The 22,282-nt window shown below is 47.4% G+C and overlaps 2 protein-coding genes across 3 annotated transcripts in view; both read left to right on the top strand.

Moving 5' to 3' along the window:
• LOC125725494 (copine-9-like) overlaps nucleotides 1-12,672 on the top strand; it is a 47,591-nt gene extending 34,919 nt beyond the window's left edge. For both annotated transcript variants that reach the window (XM_049002444.1, XM_049002443.1), the window contains 9 exons: nucleotides 1,111-1,164; nucleotides 1,246-1,307; nucleotides 2,025-2,071; nucleotides 2,321-2,502; nucleotides 4,080-4,207; nucleotides 6,705-6,807; nucleotides 7,402-7,459; nucleotides 8,531-8,604; nucleotides 8,957-12,672. In XM_049002444.1, coding sequence (XP_048858401.1) covers nucleotides 1,111-1,164; nucleotides 1,246-1,307; nucleotides 2,025-2,071; nucleotides 2,321-2,502; nucleotides 4,080-4,207; nucleotides 6,705-6,807; nucleotides 7,402-7,459; nucleotides 8,531-8,604; nucleotides 8,957-9,139 — 891 coding nt within the window. In that variant the 3' untranslated portion in view covers nucleotides 9,140-12,672. The remainder of the gene's footprint in view (nucleotides 1-1,110; nucleotides 1,165-1,245; nucleotides 1,308-2,024; nucleotides 2,072-2,320; nucleotides 2,503-4,079; nucleotides 4,208-6,704; nucleotides 6,808-7,401; nucleotides 7,460-8,530; nucleotides 8,605-8,956) is intronic.
• Nucleotides 12,673-12,967: 295 nt separating this feature from the next.
• Nucleotides 12,968-22,282, top strand: si:dkey-156n14.3 (zinc finger protein ZXDC). The gene is made up of 10 exons (XM_049002421.1): nucleotides 12,968-14,917; nucleotides 15,245-15,397; nucleotides 16,384-16,462; nucleotides 16,591-16,721; nucleotides 16,804-16,971; nucleotides 17,239-17,951; nucleotides 18,076-18,160; nucleotides 18,320-18,492; nucleotides 20,513-20,614; nucleotides 21,474-22,282. Exons 1-10 carry the CDS (start codon nucleotides 12,979-12,981, stop codon nucleotides 21,558-21,560), a joined length of 3,630 nt encoding a protein of 1,209 aa, XP_048858378.1. The 5' UTR covers nucleotides 12,968-12,978; the 3' UTR covers nucleotides 21,561-22,282.

The raw sequence follows: 22,282 nt of genomic DNA, 5'->3' as shown, positions 1-22,282 counted from the left end.
AAACAGGAAATAAAAAGCATTGCAGTTTTCATGGCTTGTTCTTCTAACACTGAAGTCAATCCTGACCCTAAAAGATTGATACGAGATAAAGCCTGAAAGGGAAAGCTGGGCTGCAACCGCTGAATTACTGACCATGTGACCCGAATGCTCAGCCAATCATCTGACTTCACTCTACCCCAGGACATCCATAAACGCTATTGAACTACACAAAGCATGCCCTATCACCTTTATGGAAAAAGGAAGCCTTTATCCCACTGGCATATTCGCCTGCTTCTGAGATGATATAACTCTAAATATTACATTTCAAATTCATCGCTATAGCGGGCAGAACGGTGGCGCAGTGTCACTGCAGCCACTGCAGGGCTTTAGTGTGTGTGTGGATTAGGGTTATATTACATTGTGGGGACCAAATATCATCCACAATTTAATAAAAACCTGTTTTTTTGACATTGTGGGGACCATCGTGGGAGCGGGTAGGGGTTAAGGTCGTCATGTTGGGATGAGAGTTTTCCCCATAGAAATGAATGGAGAGTCCCCACAAAGATATAATTACAAACTTCTGTGTGTGTCTGTGTCTGTGTGTGTCTGTGTATCTGTGTGTGTGTCTGTGTCTCTGTGTGTGTCTGTGTGTGTGTGTCTCTGTGTGTGTCTGTGTGTGTGTGTTTGTGTATCTGTGTGTGTCTGTGTGTGTCTGTGTCCATGTGTGTGTGTGTGTGTCTCTGTGTGTGTCTGTGTCCGTGTGTGTGTGTGTGTCTCTGTGTGTGTCTGTGTCCGTGTGTGTGTGTGTGTGTGTTCTCTCTGTGTTCACATGGATTTCCTCTGGATATTTCAGTTTCCTCCCACAATACAGAATGTGTGATTACGCATCTTTAAATTGTCCTTAGGTTGTGATTGTTTATGCAGTTGCATGTGTTTCCTGTGGTGACCTGGCATCCCATCCACGGTCCCTACCCCCCCCACCCCCCCCCCCCTCTGTTTCCTGGAATAGGCTGCAGGTTGTGTGTCACTCTGTGCCACATCAGTGGCTATGGAAGACGGATGGTTGGGTATTGCTACAGAAATATTTCTGGCACATTCATTCACTCATTCTTTTTTCTTATTCCCTGTCAGGTATTAAATCCGAAAAAGAAAAGCAAAAAGAAAAAATATATGAACTCTGGGACAGTAAGTAAGGTACAACGCTCTCCCTGGTCGTGGTAACACACCAAGCCCTTTTTAAGTGCCCGCTTTCTGCCCTGTGCCCAGGTCACGCTCCTGTCCTTCAAAGTGGAGTCTGAACACACCTTTGTGGACTACATTCGCGGAGGGTGAGGTGGGGGGGGGTCATGTCTAAGCCCAGCGATATCTGTGCAAGCTGTCATCTGACAATGCTAAGCTACCTGACATACACCACTGCCTCCCCCCCCGTGCCTGTCACTCTCAGAATCTGTGTCAGCCATTTCCCTAGATCTTTGTTCTCTGTGCCCCCCCCCCCCCGCCCCCCCCCTCCATGTGGCTCTGACCCTAGTCTTTCTTAACACCTGATTGGACAGAAGACATTTTCAAATTTAATTGCCAAATCAATATAATAATTAACCAGTGGACTAAAGAAAAACATTGATATGTTAATAGTAGTGAGAAGCTGTAGTATTATTATAAGTAGTACTGAGTGTTGTGTTTTGTTTTTATAACACGGCAGAGTACTTAAAGATTTTATGAATCGTGACTATAAAATACCAACATTTATTTGTGTATGAGCTGCAGCATTTGACCTGAAAACTTCGGCGCTATAATATTTATTGGTTCAGCATAGTTGGCCCATATAGATAAACTTGTTAATTAAACAGGGTCAGCCTAGAGGAACGAGGCCGAAGCAGAACTCGTGAACTTGGAGAGAATCTAGCTCAATGTTACCAGATCACCTCATAATACATAAATAGGTCACGCTCTCATCGCATTACAGGTAACATTATGCCAATAAAAGTCTTTCTAGGTGTCCTGTATGGCTGCACTGTGCTCTTAATAAAGCTATATGTTTCACACAGGACACAGCTGAACTTCACTGTGGCCATAGACTTCACTGCGTCTAATGGTAAGGGTTTGCACTGCTTTTGACTGTAAACTGTATTCTGCAGTTGTGACGCGTCATACAGCTGCAGTCGGTGTCAATTTTTATAAAACGAACCAGCAGGGCGGAGGTGGTGAATGGAGAAGTTGGAGGACTTGAATTTTTCTATTTATGCGGGAAATAAAATGAATGCATTTGAATGAATGTCATTGTGCTCTGGTGGATGCATTTGTCATGCAGTTGTGCATGTGTGTGTGTGCTGGGCTTTTGCAGGGAACCCCTCCCAGCCGACATCCCTGCACTACATGAACCCATACCAGCTGAACGCCTATGCCATGGCGCTCAAGGCTGTGGGGGAGATCATTCAGGACTACGACAGTGACAAGCTATTCCCCGCTTACGGCTTTGGTGCCAGGCTGCCCCCAAATGGCAAGATCTCTCATGCATTCCCCTTGGTAAGAAAAGGGTGTTTTTTTTTCTTTTTACATAGGAATGTGTGGAAATTAGAACTGATTGAAAGAGAGATAAACAATTGTGGGGTATATTAGAGACTCCAACAGCGAGACAGAATAATTATTTTGTTTTGTAATGAGAATAGAAAATGCAACAGACGATAAGAAACAATAGCATTCTGGCTGATCTCTGCAGGGGCTTCATCCCCTAACCTTCTGCATTCACCTCTTCATCTCAGCCGGCTCCTTTTAACTCTGGCAGTCGCTCCATTGTCTGTTATGATCAGCTGTTTGCTTATTTGCGCTACATTCCCGTCCACGCGTTTGGCACGATGTCCGGATTTAAAAGGGAGAGGGATGGAGACCAGCAGGATGGAGCCTGAGATTGCTACACTGCCACTTAGAAGGTGGAATGAGTAATTCCAGAAGGAACCGGCAGGCAGAGATTTCAGTGGAACCCCTGGGTGAATTCCTGCATTTTTCATGCGCAGGTAGTCGTTAACGCTGCAGTGCTGTTACCTTCCAGGGGCCGTTTCGGCAGAAATTAATTAAATCGGCAAGAACAAAATTAACTTAATATTATTTTGGGGAGAAGCTTCTCTTGAAGGCTGATAATGATTAGCAAATTATTATAGCAAATCACACATTAAATGAATGCTGAACTTTATATGTATAACCTATAACCCTCAAAGGGGAATAAGGGAGGGATGCAGAACCTTCTCACTGGAGGAGTAAGGAGTTTTCACAGCATGTAAGAACAAGTCGCTGCACAAGTTTGATACTGCCTGCATTTGTTCAATATGTCATTCACCTATACAGTCTAAATATATAATGCCTGCATTTATATACATAATCAGACATTTAATGCCTGTTTTACTTATTCATACACAAATAACACATTTTCTGATTCTTTGTTGAATTATTTTGCTGCTGGTGTTTATGAGAGTAAGACAAATGAAAATAAACAAAGTACATTCTGTTTTTTTTATTATTTGCTTGTCGGTTTGTTTATTTTACACGGTTTTCACAAGTTTATGTCTTTTTTATGCTTTCCTGGCATTTCAGGCTCAGCTGGGCTGATTTTTCTCTTGGCTCGTGTTTACCGCTTTTGTAATGTTACTGCCTCTTTAAGAGAACCCTCTTTGAAAAGCGTTCGATATCCTCAGTGTACTGGAATGGCTTCCACGCAGAGGTCAGGAATCTTACGCCCTTACGGCCGTGGTCCATTTCCATGTCAAACTTAACCCGAGACCCTTCCCTCCATTTTGCCTTTGCGCCCTTAAAAAATTGAGGCTGTTGCTTTAAAAACCTTTTCAATTAAGGTCCACCATGGCGTGACAAAGCTCAGGCTTCGTTATGCAACGTCGGTTTCCATTAATTAAAGCTGTTACCTGGAGGAGGCTTTCTGAAGCCTGGTGTCCTCTTTATTCATAGGTCCACGTGTTACCCTTTAAATTCTGAAATTTAATTTTAGTCAAACATAATCCCATTGAGGCATGGAAAACGAATTTGAAGTTGACCAGCATATAGACACTGTTAAAAAAAATGTATAATTAACACGTCTTCTCTGCCTTTTCCAGAACACCGACAGTGAGAACCCAAACTGTTTGGGGATCGAAGGAGTTTTAGAGGCTTATTTCGAGAGTCTCAGAACAGTACAGCTGTATGGACCAACCAACTTTGCTCCTGTCATCAACCAGGTGGCCAGGTGAGAGACGGTGGACCACCATGACCTGGAGGTGGTGGGATGGAGGAGAGGTGTGGTCCGTCACCATGGTTTCCAATGTACCCACAGGTTGATTTGCACCGAACTCTTCCTCAGATTTGCTGGATGGAGTGTGTGTCTCTATGAGTGAGGAGAGTGTGTCTGTCACGGCTGGGCCGTTGAAGCAAGACCCTTACCTCCTAAAAACAGTTGAACATGTTCTCTGACCGAAAGCATCGCTTAGCAGATCAAGTTTGGATTTATGAAACTCGTACATGCATCGTAATACGGTCACCTGACCCTAACAAACATCATAGCCTAGGCTAACCTACCTTAAACCTTAAACATGCTTAGAACACTTACATTAGCCTACAGTTGGGCAAAATCGTTAACACAGAACCTATTCCGTAATAAAGTGCTGAATATCTCGTGTAATTTATTGAATAATGTACTGAAATTGAAGAACAGAAAAGACAAAGCGTCTGTATTATTACTGCCGTTATTTGTCAACCTGAAAGAGAATCGGTTTCATGGCTGAGTAGGGGTGGCAGCACAGACGTCTAAGCCAGCGCTCACCGGCGCAGCTGCAGACCCCGAGCTCCTGACAGAGGCCCAGGGGTTCGCTGTGCTACTTGGTCCCCCTGGAGCACCACACCACACCCCCCCATCTGTCACGCTGAGCCAAGCTTCCCTCGGCCTGATTTCTATTTATCTGAAAGGTTCCCAGTTATAAGGAAATGATCACCTCCAACATGCCAGCGTGGCGTCCCTGACTGCGTCCTGATGCTTCTTGACGTACGATCGTACGATCTACACTTCATGCTCGCATTGATAACCACAGAGCTTGGTGGCCATCGGTCATCCTCAGCTCCTCAACTCCTATTCACTTGATCACAGTCAATATTCATATAATAAGTAACTACACCTGGAGGTTCAGGTGCTAATTATTGGACATTTTCTAACGCTTGTTGTACTGTGGCCTGTCACAGTTTCTGTAGGGTTGTGCAGCCATCGTCCCCACATAATTTTTTGCTCTAGCAATGTATACAGATTGTGATTAAGGTGTGGAAACATTCAGCGTCCAGTTTTCCTGATGTTCCCAGAATGTTATCGCAGTACTACCACTGGTAATACAACTAAGGATTGAAACAAATAGCAAGCATGCTACAGCAGTGAGTAGCACTGTGGTTTTGTATTCCTAAGAATACAAAAAAAATCAGTATTATAAAGCTTTAACACACCAGGATTATTAACTCACGACCTTATGAAGGAAAATCCATTTCAGTGGATAATCGGTGCTTGAGAGAGTACAGGAAGTGACACAGATGCACATGTACGCTTCGCACGAACGGCACGTTAATCAGCATTCCCCGCAGTTTGATGCGGTCTTCTTGGAGGATGATTCAGTGAGATGCTCATGGGTCTCGTCCCATCATCCTGTCTCGCGGCAGGCTGGAACGCCAACCGTCCTTGACTGCGCTGACTCCATCCCGCTGTGCCTCTCATTACCCGCCATTACCCATCATTACCTGCTGCCAGAAAGACAACCTGTTCTGCCAAAGTGTGGCATATCTGCACAGCCTAAAGTTCTGGGAAATTCTTACATTTGCATATTTGTCTAATTTGTATTTTTGCAACTTCAAGCGTACAGCTGGCTCCAGTATACTAATGAGATTTTGTGCCACACTTCAAGGGATTTAATTATCTTAAGATATTTCTTAAATATATATCAAATAAATTGGACTTGCATCGCTTACCAATATAACTCAGAGATTTTCTGGCTCAAATCCATGAGACTGACATCCTGTCCTGAGTGTCCCATGCATATGTGGTAATACTGCAGAGGTTCCATACTTACCACAGCACTCTACTGGATAAGCTATGGATGGAAGGATGGATGGATGGATGGATGGATGAGTGGGTTGATAATAATTGATGTTTATGGAAAAAATTCAATTAAACTAAACCAGCTTTTCTTTTATTCCACTCTGCTCAAGGTCACCTGACTGAAAATGAACAAAGAATGACCTTTAAATTAACGAAGGACATTATTAATTCTGTCTCAACTGTTGCAATAATTGGCCATCAAAACTACCGCCGTGTCAAGCACACTTTTCTCAGTAGCTTCTAATCTTGTGAACTTCTCTTCCAGCTGGAAAAGGCAGCCAACACAACTTTTGTCAGTTTTTTCGGTTATCAGATCTGTCATTCAGAGAAAAGCAGTTTCCTGTTTGGGAAACTTATGCTAAGATTAGCGATCCTGCTCTATTAGATTAGATTAGATGAATTTTATTGAGCCCAATGGGAAATTCTTCATCACAGGTATGCTACAGGCTAGGTAAAACCCACACTAATGCTAGCATTCTCTCTTTATTAGTCTTATGCTGTGGGTTGGGAATCCCATGCTAATGTTAGTATATATCCTTTATGACTGCAGTGCCGCAGGCTGGTTAAATCTGCGCTAATGTTAGCGTGTCCACTTCGTTGTGATCTGCTGCAGGGCGGCCGCCGGCATGACAGATGGATCTCAGTACTTTGTCCTGCTTATGATCACGGACGGCGTCATTTCTGACATGGTGCAGACCAAGGAGGCTGTGGTCAACGTGAGGTTTATCCGCTACTGGTGGTGTCTCAAGTTGTTCGATTAATTGTAAATGTAATGATTATGTGATTGATCAGTTAGGTACACTAAGAACTTTACATGTATGAAGACGGAGGCAGGTTTTGAAGGTGTGAGATCTGTCACATCCTGTCACTCCCACTGTTTCCTCTTTTCAGGGTTTATGTTTTCCCCCAAAATCAGAACAGTAGTCATTCTGTACCTTATATCCCACGGTTTGTTCTACAGCACAGATAACCAGCCTTGTTTGTTTAGTCTTCCAAGATGGCATAGCGAACAGATTTCATATCAGTATTTACAGTTAGACCATAGACCAATCAACCACTGGTAGACATTTTTAGATACCCCAACACACAATGCTTTGGAATTTCATTCTTGAGACATGGAGGGATGGGACAGTGTTATTTTTTATGAAGCATCTCCATTTTAATACAGCTCTTACTAATAGACTTCTTAGACAAACCACACATGCAGTTGTTATACCTTCAGAAACCAGCATATTCTTTTGTTACTCCATCCATGTGACTAAATGGCATCATTCTTCTCGCAGTTCTGTTTATGGAATCTCTCTCTACAGGCTTCTGCGTTGCCCATGTCCATCATCATAGTGGGTGTTGGCCCAGCTGAGTTTGATGGTGAGCAAATCCTCCTCACCGGTTCATCCCATTTAACATTTCGCTGTGTTTAAACTTTGATAGAAACAGAGGTGGTTACGTGACCATTAATGAGCTTCTGCATGCTCTCGCTGAGGTCAGATTTTCTTAACTTCGATCTTAGAAGGATCACTACGTGTCCGAAATCCTGAGGGCCATCCCTGTCTTGACCACTGGGCTAATGCTTGCCTCCTGACATGAAGGTGGCTCTGTGGTCATACTTTGGACCACTGTTACCTCCCTTATGAACATAATGGATTTGGTGGAGTCGATAGCGAAAGGGCCTGGAGATCTCAGGCTTTGTGCCACAGATCCACCAGCGTGTTTGAGGAGACTCCCCAACCACGCTGAGCGAGGGACTTCTGTGCCATCTGTCTTTTGGACGACTCTACAGTCCACCTTGGCACTTACGCTGTCAGGATTCATGAAAGTTGCAGGTGCAGTGACACTGAAGGGCACTCTGGAAGAAGCACTGGGCTCCGCTCTTTACTTTTAATAAAATGTTCTTTCCTGCACTCTGGCTGAGTCTTCACGGGCTTTCTTGATGCATGGAAATGAGCTTGCAACATGCATCCTTATTAGGTCCGCTGGAGTCAAGTTGTAATTGAAATCAGCAAGGAAATTACTTGAGCCAGAAGTCTCCCGGATTTATTTTTAAACTCAGTTTTCTTGGCTTTTGTGAATTAATGTTTTGCATGGTGTTTCCGTGATGCAATAGAGGTGTAGTTTAAAAGTTTCTAAATGACACAGGACAACTCAAGACCATACAACTTTTCTTTGCAAGGAACTGTTAATCATTTTAGCTTTAGTAGATGAGTGACAATTCTGGAGTTAATGCCATTGTACTTCTGTCATTGACACACCTAAAGTTCTCCATCCCATAGCAATCTTACTGCTATTATTATTTTCCTTATACTAGGCGGGAAATGTCAACTGCGTGTCTCACACGGCCGGTTGACCTGCAACTTATAATCACTTTTGTGTGCAGGTGTAACTCGTGCTTGACATGACGTACTGAAAGCAGGTGACTTACAGTCCCTTCTGTTCACACAGCAATGGAGGAGCTGGATGGCGATGATGTCAGAGTGTCCTCTAGGGGGCGCCTGGCTGAGAGAGACATTGTGCAGGTACTCTTATCCTCTACTGCAGTGTTTCATAGACCCCTAATTTGGCGAAAGCTACAGACTCCCTCCCAAAAATGTGCACATAAGCACATCAACTCAGTTTTGCGTGCAATGAATATATTTTATTGAACTTTGTCCCGTACACTCATACAGTGCATGACATGCAGAAAACACGAATGAATAAACGATGTGACTAGAAAGGAACATAACTGTTCATTTTTAACCTGACCATCACGGGCTCCCTAAGACCCACTGACCCCATGGATCCCAGGTTAAGAACCCCTGAGTCTATCACTTCTTCCGTTTAATTGCATATCCTGAGTTTAACCAAAAGTGCACCCCCTCCCTGTTGTAGTTTGTGCCATTCCGCGACTACATCGACCCGGCAGGGAACCAGGTTCTGAGCATGGCGGGTCTGGCTAAAGACGTGCTGGCGGAGATCCCTGAGCAGCTCCTATCCTTCATGAAGTCGAGGGGAGTGGAGCCCCGTCCCGCCCCAGCTACAAGCACAGCCCCCCCACCGCACACGCGGCCCTGATCAGACGAGAAGAAGGAACGGACTGCCACCAAAATGATTTCCTGCCCAACCCCCCCCCCCCCCTGCGCTTCTGCTTTCTCGTACCCATAAAATTGTCTTGCGTCAAAGATAACCATAGTGTGCAAACATATCGTCGCATATCTACTACCTAGACCCACAAGCGACTCATATTAACCATTACGAAACCAAAGCTAGCTGACCTGCAGCCCTATGGCCAAATGCTAAACTACATCTTATGTGATCAGATCATACTATTCCAATATAGGGATTTCTAGACCTTTGCAGTAAAAATGAAATAAATATCAGGTGTTTCCTCACCCTTCTTATCTTCCTGGACGTTATCAGTCATCACTGGTATTATTCGACAGTGACTAGTCTGGGTAAGATCAGTACCGGCAGTTTACTAATGCTGTTATATTAGTTTTCTTGACGTCGTTTTGATTGACAAAAGGCAGTTGACTAAAGGGAGGGACCGTTCACCGCACCGTAACACTGACCCAGTAAGATGCATGCGAAGGGTCAGGCTAGTTCTCTGTTACTCTCCAGGGACTCGAGGATGTTGTTGTTGGGTATTTTTTAAGAAAAAGAAGGTACCCAAGCAGAACCTGGGAGGGGTGTTCATTAGTGTGTCTTCCCCCACCCCCACACTGCGAGGGCGTGATCACCTGCTGAATTGCAAATCCCTGCCTGAGCGCACACCCCCAGCCGACTGAGCGAGGCAGAGGAGCACACAGCTGCCGTAGAAGACCTCCCCGAGGGGGGGGTACAGCTGAGCGCTACCCCGCTATGTGGGGGTGTGTCTCCATGCTTCCAGGGCGAGGATGATCATCAGTGTAAATACGACACCCGCTTTCAAAGACATTCATGCGAAGCAAACATACAAATATACAGACACACATGATATATTCTACGTTGTGTGTGTGGGTGTTAATCATTTTAAATATTTTATTTTTGTAAATCATACCTTGAAGATATAAAGTAATGGTCAAAGAAGAACAATTTTTAAAAATTGGATCTTTTGGAATTATTCAATTATGGTATTAAAGATTTAATTAGTTCTCTCCCCTTATTATTATTGGCCAGTATTAAATTTGAATGGCAGCACAACTCTTCCTAATGTCACCATTAAAAAATAACTAATCAACACCAAAATTTAAGTACGTGGCATCAGTCTTAAACTATGCATCGTCCAAATAGACTTTTCTGCATTCATTCCCTGATTCTCTCTTCTGGGCTCATGTGATCGTTTGAACAGCACATCAATGAATGATTATTGGATTTGGGAAATGCTGGAGAGGTTGAAAAGGGCTCCAGTGCCCCCTAGTGGAGACACAAATTCATAATCTCAAATGTAGACTCGCTTTAAAAATCCTTTCACAAAGTAAGAATGCCAAACATTCAAGACCACGCTTTATTAGATGAAGCCTTTATTATCTTCTGATAGCTGATTTTCATTTTAGATTTGTCCTTGCATATAAAACGTGTTTCTTGAATATTAGCATTGCAGTGCTGTGGACTGTCACATACTGTATCAGCCCTCCCCCCAACTTTTACCAGTAAAAGAGAAAAAGTAGTTATTACAGTATGTGCCTGTCAGACAGACATGGCACATGCCATCTTACGTTTTGGTCCGTAGGTTACATGGTTGAAGTTAATGCTGGGTGTTACATTAATATTGCAGTCCATCTGTATAACTCAAGGCCTGTGATTTTCAGGGTAGTAAATGCCACACTATCACTGGGTTTAAAGTTTTTTGTAACAATCAACAGAATAAGTTGTTGAAAGGTGAATGAATTGATTAACACTGCCAGTTTTTGTGTCTTTTGTCTCTGGTGTCTGGCAGTACTTCCTGGGTTTCTGGTGTCCCGAAATTTTAAGCTACACCTTCTCCTGCTCACTGTGTGAAAGATGGGGCATACATTTTACAAATCGTGGTTATTATATTTTGCACATGTCTGTGGTTTAACTTTTCAAAGGGTCACAGCCGGATGTCACGGGCTTACAATGTGGCCCTTAACCGCTCATCTTTCCCTTAAAACAAGTTACACCACGTGAGGCAGCTATTTCCACATGACGTCTGAAAAAGTTAAAGGAAATGGACCTGATATGAAGTTTGTAATCTGTGGCCTTATTTTATTTTCTACGTGTCTGTTTTGGAGGAACTAGAGTTCTTTTGCAAATACGTTTTTGGTGTGTGTGTGTGGTTTTTTTTGTTCATTCTTTCATTTATTCATTCATTCACTCGTTCGTTAGTTATGGGGACTGAATGCAGTTACTTCCATGCGCTCTGGAGTTTCTATTACTGCTTGGGCTGCGGCTGAATCGTTAAATCCGTCTTTTGTTGGGCAGATAACACGGTTCGCAATGCATGGATGAAAATGACAGACCGCTTCGCACTATCACCTTTTCCACTGTGATCGTTACACATCAGTGAAATACCAAGAAAATACGGTATAGGCTATGTGAATTTATAGACGCATAACGTAAAAAGCTTTATATTAAAAAAAAAAAAACACGTGTGGAAGGTTTCAACTGCAGTGAATGTTAATTACAGGACATTATTTTGTTGTTTATGCTCATTCTCGTGTATATATTTATAGTAACTGCCATTTTAGTATATAAAGTTAATGTAACGTAGTTTGCTACGGATAGTATTTTTGAAGAAAAATGGTTTACGCCTATATATTTAACTAAGATAACATAGAAACGATCATACGCGCCATGTGCAATTTGTGTCTGTAGCGATGTTTAGACGTACGTGTTACTGAAATGTCTTAAGGTAGATCATAAAATCCATTATAAGCAGTGGTTTGTGTGCTGTAAAGGTTAATAATGCCCATTTAATCCGTTGCAAATCTACTTCGTTTCGCTACGTTGTTGACACGCAGAACACAGCTGAAACTGTCACATCTATACATGCGGTGTTACATTCCCCAGGCTTTATCCTATCAATTAAACTTTTGGAAAAAACAATTCAACGAAATTGCGTAAGAAAACCATCGACATTAAGTACGCTTTGTCTACATATATGATTATATCAATATAAGAGCCTTTTTGAGATTTTTTTGTCGGATTTTCTATATATTGTGGCAAATAATTTGGAAAGAACATTCCAGTGGCTCAACGTTGCCAATTTGCAGCTTCCTTCTATGAATGTAAAGATACCAGGCAATATTAAAGCACTTTAAACGGAACAATGGTGTCTTCTTTTATCTACTTTAAATCTGTTCATTTCCTGGATGACTAGTCGGCAAATATATCGTGCAGTCTCCTTGTTTAAGGTATATTCGGACGAAAGAAAAAGCCAAATAAGGCACGATTTGTTAGGATCATCTATCTTTATTATGTAACAAGATTTACTGCGGCAAAAATGAAAAGCTTCCATTACGATTCTGGAAAATATATAACTGACAAAATGTTACTTATGGAATTTAAATACACACAATATTGTTTTCATCGTAATGCCCCGTAAAGTTGCCCCCTTGGGAGTAGTATGTTCGTGATCTATTATTTACCTCCAGTGGTGGAAATTTCAGCTCCAGAAAGTAAAAATCCAGGCCAGAATTTTGTTTCAACCAACCAATTGCGTATGAAGAGTTACTGTCACGGTCTGGATTTATACTTTCTGGACCTGAAATTTCCACTTCTGTTTACCTGGTATGTATGTGGCTTTGGACAAAGGCATGTAAATAAATGCAGCCCGAGTGGCGATCCGTTCCGTGCGCGGCGCTCCATGTCGCGATTCACACGTGGCCCGACGCCGGGCCCCGCGTAGTGGATCCTATTACACATTTGCGAAGGGCGGGCCTTTTATGTGTTGCCGCTACAGGGATACCAAGATGGAAATCCAGGGGCTCAGCGCGGCCCAAAACCTACAGCGCCAACATGGCGTCTCCTGTCGGGCGGACTTGTCCCGACCTGGAAGGCGGACCGGAGCGTCGTGCCGCACGACCCCGAGTGACATTGGAGCAGCGGACGGTCTGGTGTTACACGAACCGGAGAGCGACGACAACAATAGTGGTAGCCGGCCTGGGACGTCCCCTTTTCTGCTGCAGGAAAATGGCAGCGGTGGAGGCCCGCCCGCGCCCGAGAGGAGTAATAAGAACAACACGGGGGCGCGATGCGTAGACGCCGGGCTCGGCCTCCTGGTTGGCCTAAGAGGGAAGGGGGTCGGGAGGCATAGGCCGCGTCGGGGCTGCCCGGATACCGGGAAGAGGTGCGGGCTGGAGCATGGGGAGGGCGGTTTGCAAATGGCGTTTCCCGTCGACCTGCAGCAGGGGAGCCAGCAGCGGCCTCGGTGTCAGCCGGACAGGAACCCCGGGTTGGAGGAGTCGGCCGCAGGTCCGAGGGCCGTCACGGGCTGCAGTGCGCACATCGATGGCGGGGCCGAGGAAGAGCTTTTCGTGGTTTTCAACGTCGCCCGGGGAGGCGAGGGAGTGGCGAGCAAGGAGGCGGACTCCCCCGACGCTGTCCGCAGCGCCGCTGCCGAGGTGCAGGACGCTTCCGGGCGGGTGCGGCCGGGTGTCAGCTCCGTACACCTGCCGCCCAGAAACGCCAGGAAGTCCCGCCCGACCGGCGCTCCGCCGCGCTCACGTCCCGTGGGGAGATGCGATGTCGGGGTGACACCACTGCGGCGGGGGCCGGAGCCCGAAACTGGGGAAGGAGACGATGACGGAGACGGCGGAGCGATGGCGAGCAGGTGCAGTGCAGAGCGGGACGGTTCCGAGGGGGATGCGGGCGCGATCGAGCGAATCCATACTGGGCAACCTGGTCGGTCCGCGGCCGGCGACAGCGCCCCCTTCGTCGAGGCCTTGCCGCTCAGCGACGGCGGCTCAGCTCATCTTTCGGGCGGCTGCATCGCCACTGGGAGCGCGAACGTTACGCAGTCGGACGACGCGTTTTCGGGCACTATAACTATTAACAACCAAAGTATAGTAGTGACGATTGAGAACGGGGTCCTCACTCTGGCTGCGCCTTCGGAGGGTCACAGCCAGAGGGAGGACTGCTCCAGCCTGTTCAGCCTGAAGGAGCACCTTGGGCTGAAGGAACACCAGGATGTCGTGCTGATCAGCTATGACGGTACCACAAAACCCGCGGGGAGGAACGGAAATGCGACTATGGGCTGCGTGCAGTATGAGGAATCCAGGACTTGTCTGAATGTGAGCGATCCGGGCTTGGCTTTAGAGGAGGACTGCTCGTTTTCAGACCCTGGGTCTGTATTGGCTGATGTACATGGGTCCAAAGAGGACGGCGCGTTCTGTGCGCTGGCTCAGGGAGATGCGGTGGACTCGGGTTCGAAGGACGGGGCGCACGGTGAACTGATGGCGTGTGATGGCCTGCCATCTACCAAACTGGAGGGCTGCGCCGGGATGGTGCCAAAAAAAGGTGCCCCGGCCTCGTATCGCTGCCCGCAGTCGGACTGCGGCCGGACCTTTGATGCCAAGCACAAGCTGAAGATGCACGTGCTGTCGCACGCCGAGGACCAGCGGCCCTTCAAGTGCCCAGTGGAGGGCTGCGGCTGGTCGTTCACCACCTCCTATAAGCTGAAGCGCCACCTGCAGTCGCATGACAAGGCGCGGCCATTCGCCTGCGAGTGGGAGAACTGCGGCCGCCGCTTCACCACGGTGTACAACCTGAAGGCGCATGCCCGGGCGCATGGCCGGGAGGGTGCCTTCGTGTGCAGCACGTGCAGCGAGCGCTTCCGCAGCGCCGCCCGCCTCGGCAGCCACCAGAGGAGCCACTTCGAACCCGAACGGCCGCACAGATGCGAGTTCCCTGGTACTTTTCCTCCCTAAAATAAATGCATGGATTTTATGTGTATTTTGTCCGCAGTCCTAGGTGTCTCCTGCAGAGGGGGCCATGGAGCTTATCCTAGTTAGCATAAGGCTCAAAGCAGGGGCGTGCCCTAAAGGTAATGCCAGTCCATAACAGGGCACAGGCACAGACAGTTTAGAGATGCACCATATCACCTAACTGCTTGTCTTTGGACTGCTAGAGGAAACGGTGCTGGGTAATTCCTGTTCAGTTGCTTGTTCTCAGCTTCATGGCCTTGTTGATGTTTTCAGATTTTTCTGACGGCTGTGGAAACCTCTCTGTCTTCCCCAGGCTGCGAGAAGACCTTCATCACCTTCAGCGCTCTGTTCTCCCACAACCGCACACATTTCCGGGAGACGGGCCAGTTCATTTGTAACTACCCCGGGTGTGACAAGCGTTATGACAAGGCCTGTCGCCTCAAGATCCACCTGCGCAGTCACACAGGTACTAGGGGATGTCTTGTAAAGGCCCCTCGGATGCCACATTGGGGGTAGTAGTATGACTTTGGGTATGTCTGAAATCACATACTAACACGGTAGGTACTGAATTTCATCAGAAGTCTACTACTCAACCGTTAATGTAGTACACATATGCATGCACATGGACACGCCCTGGTTGCCGTCTTGCTTATTGAGCTGGGTGTCTTCCAGCATAGCTAGACTCCCATGAAAATTTAAAAATAAAAATTCAAATAAAAAATTATGTAACTGGGCATTGTTCTCTACTTAAATTTGTTAGAGACGGCACTTACTCCGCCATCTTGAAAAAAAATTCTGAGCAAGCAACGTTCCTCGCTGTCCCAGTGGCCTTGTCTAGCATAGTGATAGCACAGTGTTTGCCTGTCAGACTGGGCCTCGGATAGCACAGTGTTTGCCTGCCAGACTGGGCCTCGGATAGCACAGTGTTTGCCTGTCAGACTGGGCCTCGGATAGCACAGTGTCCATCTGTTGCACAATTTTGCAGAATGTAGTGCCGTACAGTATCGTTTGCTTACTGCCTCATTCATACTGAAGATTTGGACATACTTATCACTATACGTACTACGTTTTGCCTACTACATAGCAGACACGTATGTGATTTTGGTCACACCCTTCATGTAGCTACTTCACTTGCAGTGTTTGCATTGATTGATGCCTACAAGTGGGCTGTACCTTGACACGCACTTTGCATTGCTTGGAATCTACAAGTGTTCATTGTATCAGTAGTGAAATGTGTTGTGATTCTGTGAAAAAGACCGTTTGGGTGAATAAAGCTCTGAATGCCAATCTAATTATGAAAAACTGTGAAAATACTTAGGAGTGTGAATAACACAAATGGAAATTGGTGTTGCAGTACATTTTGCCAAAGGATGTGTGGTTATTATCAAGAAAGGGTGTCTGCTTTGGTTGTCCTCTGAGAAGCCCCCCCCCCCCCCTGTGCGCCCTCTGCAGGCGAGAGGCCGTTTGTCTGCGACTCTGAGGGCTGCGGCTGGTCCTTCACTAGCATGTCCAAGCTGCTCCGTCATAAGAGGTGAGACACCAGGGTGGTGGGATGTGGGAGGGGGGGTGTTTCCACTTTCAGGATAGTGTCCGAGTCCCGGTTCGGACAGACCACTCCGGCGCCGTATCTGAACTCTCCCCCCCCCCAAACCCCCACAGGAAACACGAGGACGACCGGCGCTTCATCTGTCAGCAGGAGGGCTGCGGCAAGTCCTTCACGAGGGCGGAGCACCTGAAGGGGCACAGCATCACCCACCTGGGCACCAAGCCCTTCGAGTGTCCCGTGGAAGGTGGGTCCGCGCCGCGTGGGGGGCTCCTGTGTGCCTCGGCACTGTACCGGGCTGACCGGCTAAGCGTGGGCCCTGTCTGCAGGCTGCACCGCCAAGTTCTCCGCACGCAGCAGCCTCTACATCCACTCCAAGAAGCACCAGGTGGACAGACCCCTGCGCTCGCGCTGCCCCGTCTCCAGCTGCAGCAAGTGCTTCTCCTCCCGCGGCAGCCTGAAGAGTCACATGATGAAGCACCACAACCTCAGCCCTGGTCAGTGACCCCCCCCCTCCCCGTTGTCTCTATCCCTGAGTCTGGGTCAGTGCTCCATATTATTTTTTTATACTGAATATACAGACCATAAAGTTGGGGTTAAGACTCCCGTGATCAGTAGGTGGCTGGTTCAAATCCCCAGTTCGGCACACTGATGCTGCTGTTGGGCCTTTGAGCGCCAGCGTAAGGGGCGCTGCACACTGACTGACTCTTTCACTATTTCACAGCTCTAAATGATATTTATATAGTTTCATTTCTGGCCCACAGACCTGCTCAGTCAGCTGGAGATGTCCACCTCACTCACCCCAAGCAGCGAGCTCACAAGCACCGGCCCGGCTGCCGGTGACATGGACCTGGGCTCCCTCTTCTCCGGCGGGGGCACAGGGGTGGCCGGGGTGCCGGGGACAGGGGGGGCGTCCGCCCTCACCATGGACATGTCTCTCGTCAGCTCGGGCATCCTGACCATTGACGCGGCCTCTGTGAGTGCCACGCTGGGTGGTGCTGGGGGGGCCCTGGCCCAGGCGGTGGACCCCCTGATACTGGCGGCGGGGGCAGAGGTCGGCCCGGCGGGGTTTGACGCGGGTGCTGGCAGCGTGCTTCCCCAGGGCGCCCTGAACCTGGAAGACGTGCAGACGGTGAATCCCGAGGCCCTGGGCTCCTTGGCCGCCCTGGCTCTGCGTCCCCCCACCGGCTCCGAACACTTGCACGCCTTGAGCTCGACCAGCGCGCTGGCGTCGGACCCCCCCGCGCCGCTCGCCCCCTCAAGCAGTTTGGCGACATCTTCCGGGTCTGGGCTCCTCTCAGCCGCCTCCGAGCCGGACCAGAGTGGCCGGGGAGGGGCTCTCCTGGGCGGCACCGACGTTCTAAGTCAGCAAGAGGGCAGCAAGGTGGTGACGCAGTTTGTGTTCCCCGGCCATGGCGGCAGCTTCAGCGCTCAGAAGGACCCTGAGCTCCACGCCGTGCCGGCCTGCTCCTTCCTGGTGAGCACGACTGACCCCAACAAGGGCGCCCGGTCGAGTTCTTTCATACGCTCCTTTGATTTCCTTTAAGAGCTGGTGTTTCGTCGGATTTACCTGCCGTCTCCCTTTTCCGCCCCGTGTTCAGGAGAGTGGCGGTTCGGCGCGCACGGATTACAGAGCCATCCAGCTGGCCAAGAAGAAGAAGCAGAAGGGCCCGGCAGGCGCTCCAGGTAACCATGGAGACGCGGGTCCGAATTTAGCTGCATTTTTAAACATGCCGTGTGCTGGATTTGGCCCACTTTATATGCCGAATTTGGCAGCTCTCCGATTCCCACAGTCCCCCTTTTTTGCTTGAAGTTTATATTTGTTTCCTGACCTGTTTTCTGCAGGTTCCAGTGTGGGACAGAGGAAGACTAAAGGAGGGAAAGGGGGAGGGAGCTCTGTAATGCCAGGGGCCCCGGCTGGGGGCCGCTTCAGCGAGAGCGTGGCCTCGGCCAGCGGGGGGCTCACCCTGAGAGACCCCGTCACTGGGGCTCAGTATGTGCAGATACAGCTCCTTCAGGTGAGCAGGACTTGTGGGATGTGAGATCACGTGAGCAGCTTTGGTGCCGGTTCACTTGTGACGTGATGCCACACGAGGAGCTACATTAGCACCTCCCTCGGAAGCTATCACTCGGTGTTCCACTGTAAAGCATCGCAGAATAAAATGAGTCCGTTACCGTGGAGGAGGTTTGATAAATGGACGTTCATATTAAATTAGGCTCTCCTGGGTTTGGGGTATGAACTTTCAGACTTTGTCAGTGGCCAGAGAAGAAAGCAGTTCATGTATTTCTGGCACTTTGCACTGGCAGACAGGAACCGACCCGTTCCCAAGCTGTACCGCAGAGAGAGACTAGTTACGGCACGGTTCCACCTTGCTTTGGTTTTCCACTGCAGAAGGGTCAACTCGGTAAAGGCGTTGTCCATCCATCCATTTTCCAAACCTACTGGGTTCACTTATCCTACTGGGTCGCGGGGGATCCGGAGCCTATCCCGGAAGCAATGGGCACGAGGCAGGGAACAACCCAGGATGGGGGGTCAGCCCATCGCAGGGCACACTCACACACCAGTCACTCGCACACATGCACACCTATGGCCAATTTAGCAACTCCAGTTAGCCTCGGCATGTTTTTGGACTGTGGGGGGAAACCGGAGTACCCGGAGGAAACCCCACGATGACATGGGGAGAACATGCAAACTCCACACACATGTGACCCAGGTGGAGATTCGAACCCGGGTCCCAGAGGTGTGAGGCAACAGTGCTCACCACTGCGCCAGCATGCCGCCCCCAGTGCTCACCACTGCGCCAGCATGCCGCCCCCAGTGCTCACCACTGCGCCAGCATGCCGCCCCCAGTGCTCACCACTGCGCCAGCATGCCGCCCCCAGTGCTCACCACTGCGCCAGCATGCCGCCCCCAGTGCTCACCACTGCGCCAGCATGCCGCCCCGGTAACGGTGTTGTCAGCTTTGGAAAGCAACAGCGACATAAAACCGCTGTGATGCTCATTTACTGTTCACACAATACTAAGTGTAAATCATCATTTTTACTGTGCACTAACTTCCAGTGCCACGTCTGAGTATCACTGTGTTGTGCGAGCATGACCCACTAGCGGAATTAGCATTTGCATTACAAATCTATTCCGTTCAGCTGTTCTGTAATACTATAAGAAGGTTGTTGTAGATTTTCAAGTTCTGGGTTTTTGGGAATGCATGAATACATCGCAATGTCTGCTACTAGTAGTAATTACATAATTGCATAATAATTACAGTTGCATAATCTTTGTCTGTACAAACAACATAGAACAATAGGTAATCAGTTAATTCAGTGTTATGTAATCATAATGCACACACCCAATAAACAAGTGCGAAAGGAGGAAATTAAGTGCTGGGCACATTTGGTGAAGGTGATTTTGTAAGGGGGGTTTAAAAAGTATGACGGTGCTTTTTCCTTGTTGGGTGTGCAGGCACCCTGGTTACATGAAGCTGTCACACTAATTTCCATCATTTCGCTAATAAAAACATTTTTTTTTTACCGGTTTTGAGGTATAGACTCATTTTCCTGTTTGGACCTATGGTGTAGGTGGGACATTTGGAAATATACTTTTTTCTTCCACAGAATAATGTACAGAATATATGTCTCTTCCTTCAGATAGTCCATGCGCAGAACACCGCTATCTCTGTGCATTTTGAGCAATCAGATGGTCACACTGCCTGCTAGGGGGGTCATGTCAGCTTGGGTACGGCCTGCATGCTTTACAGTGGAAAACCGCCAGTTCATGCTTCAGCTCGGCTATTGGTAGCAGTGGAAAAGCACCAATAGCTCACCCCGTTTCTGGGTCCAAGAATGAGTGCGCCTCATGGTAGCTTTGGTATGGAAAATCGGTGGCCAATTTGGCAGAATATCTGGGGTCCAGCCATGTCTTTGTGTGGCCCTGTACAGCAGGTGCTCGGGACACTTGGTTTGTCAGATTTCACGTTTTCACGTTGGGTCTGGTGCCAATCCTGCCGGTACCTCTAACCTCCTCCGCTCCCCGTCACCCAGGACGACCCATCGGGCGATGGAGATTTGGCCTTCCAGCTCAGCTCTCAGACCTCCAGCTCCCACTCTCAGCTCACGGTCGACCTGCCTGTCAACATCTTGCAGGTAACCGGCATGACTCCTCAAACGGAAGGACCCGTCAAACTGGTGCTGCGTCGCGTGGGTCTTTCGTATTTGGTCATTGTACTAAACAGCATGTGCTTCCATTTCCAAAGTGACATTAACAAAGCAGAAATCATCACAGCTTTTATTACACCGCAGCAATTTATTAAAATTTTTTAATATTTATTTCTGTAGTATCACAATATTTTGTTGTATACAATACGGACGCTTCTCTACTTACATATGTGCTTTAAGACTCATTTGTAAGTCGCTCTGGCTAAGGGCGTCTGCCAAATGCTGTAAATGTAAATGTACAAATGAATTGCGTTCCAAACGGTCGTTCGGAACCTGAAATGTTCGTAAGTTGTCATTCAACATCATTTTAAGGTTATACGCGAGTACAGAGAACTAGGATGCTGGGAGTTTGCACGCTACGCTGCTGCGCGGCCGGAGTAGCGGCCAGAAGTCGTACTAGACGGAATTGGCGCGCAGAAAAAAAAAATGTTGCTGACAGGAAACAGGAGCCCAATGAACAGTTTGGACTTAGTCCTCTTCGTTCGTAAGTTGAACGCTTGTTAGTAGAGGAGCGTCTGTGTTTTGTCTGTATACTGTGTACTTTTTCTATCTGCATTACATTTAGTTTGTTTGCACCGTGTCTGTCTGTGCACTACGTTGTTGGTGATGTATACCCCAGAATTTCCCACTGGGATTATAAAGTCCATCGTAATCTTAATCTGAACTGTACAGCTGGAGCCAGTAAATGCAGCTAGGATGAGTGCCTAGTAAGGGAGGGATTCCCTGACTGTGTGGTTCAACACCCCTTGGCAGGACTGTGCATTAAGTGTCTGTGGTGCCCATGCAGGAGCCCCCTGTCACGGCGGAGGACGACACCGGCTCTGAAACCTCGCAGTTCACCGGAAGTACCATTAACCTGCAAGACCTGGAGTGAGGCAGGCCCAGACGGAACCGGTGCAGGAAGCCGTTTAAAGGGCCGGCAGCGTGCCCAGTCTCGCTGATCTCCAGATGGTGGACTTTCAGCCTGGATTTGATGACTAATTCAACGGTTCTTTTTGGTGTTTTTGCTTTTAAAGAGGATATTTTCCAAAAGAAAATAATTTCTAAAATGATCTTTTTGATAAGGCCTGTGTTTATATGAATTTATACCTACTGGGTGGGGTTGACTAGCCTTTAGCATTATGTAAACATTTTGCATTTTTCATTTGGAAAAATAAATGTGCAGTGGAAAAAAGGCTTTTTTTAAAATGCATATTTACGTTAAATATTTCATATTGCAGGGAAAAGGTCCTTTTGATTGTTGAGCTTAAATCTGTCTGTTTCCGGACCGTTAAATAATTAACACACGTGGTATTTTGTTTACCGGGCTCTTTTTTTTTTTTTTTTAACACAGTCCTACATCCTCGCTTCTGACTACTCAGAAGACAAATTCTTTATATTTGTGGTTTTTTTATTTATTTTTTTCTATTTGGTAGCCTCTGAAAATCCTAGCTCAGATGTTTTGTGTTTTTTTTATGTCATGTCTATAAGACTAAAAATCCACTTCATTTTGTATGTATCTGTATATCTATCTATCGTTTCCTTATTTATTAGGTTTGGTTTAACAGAATGGGGGCGGGACAATAAAACAGTGAATAAAATGGAGGTGAAGCACAA

Source organism: Brienomyrus brachyistius, unplaced genomic scaffold, assembly GCF_023856365.1.
Source record: "Brienomyrus brachyistius isolate T26 unplaced genomic scaffold, BBRACH_0.4 scaffold68, whole genome shotgun sequence".
Classification (NCBI taxonomy): domain Eukaryota; kingdom Metazoa; phylum Chordata; class Actinopteri; order Osteoglossiformes; family Mormyridae; genus Brienomyrus; species Brienomyrus brachyistius.
The sequence above is the reverse complement of the archived record's forward strand: the minus strand, read 5'-3'. Positions and strand labels throughout refer to the sequence as shown.

Bases quoted from the DNA above. Each gene is read 5' to 3' on its own strand.
- si:dkey-156n14.3 (XM_049002421.1), top strand. From the start codon at position 12,979: ATGGAAATCCAGGGGCTCAGCGCGGCCCAAAACCTACAGCGCCAACAT. The intron at 14,918-15,244 runs GTACTTTTCCTC...TGTCTTCCCCAG, and splicing joins GCACAGATGCGAGTTCCCTG to GCTGCGAGAAGACCTTCATC. The intron at 16,722-16,803 runs GTGGGTCCGCGC...CCCTGTCTGCAG, and splicing joins CTTCGAGTGTCCCGTGGAAG to GCTGCACCGCCAAGTTCTCC.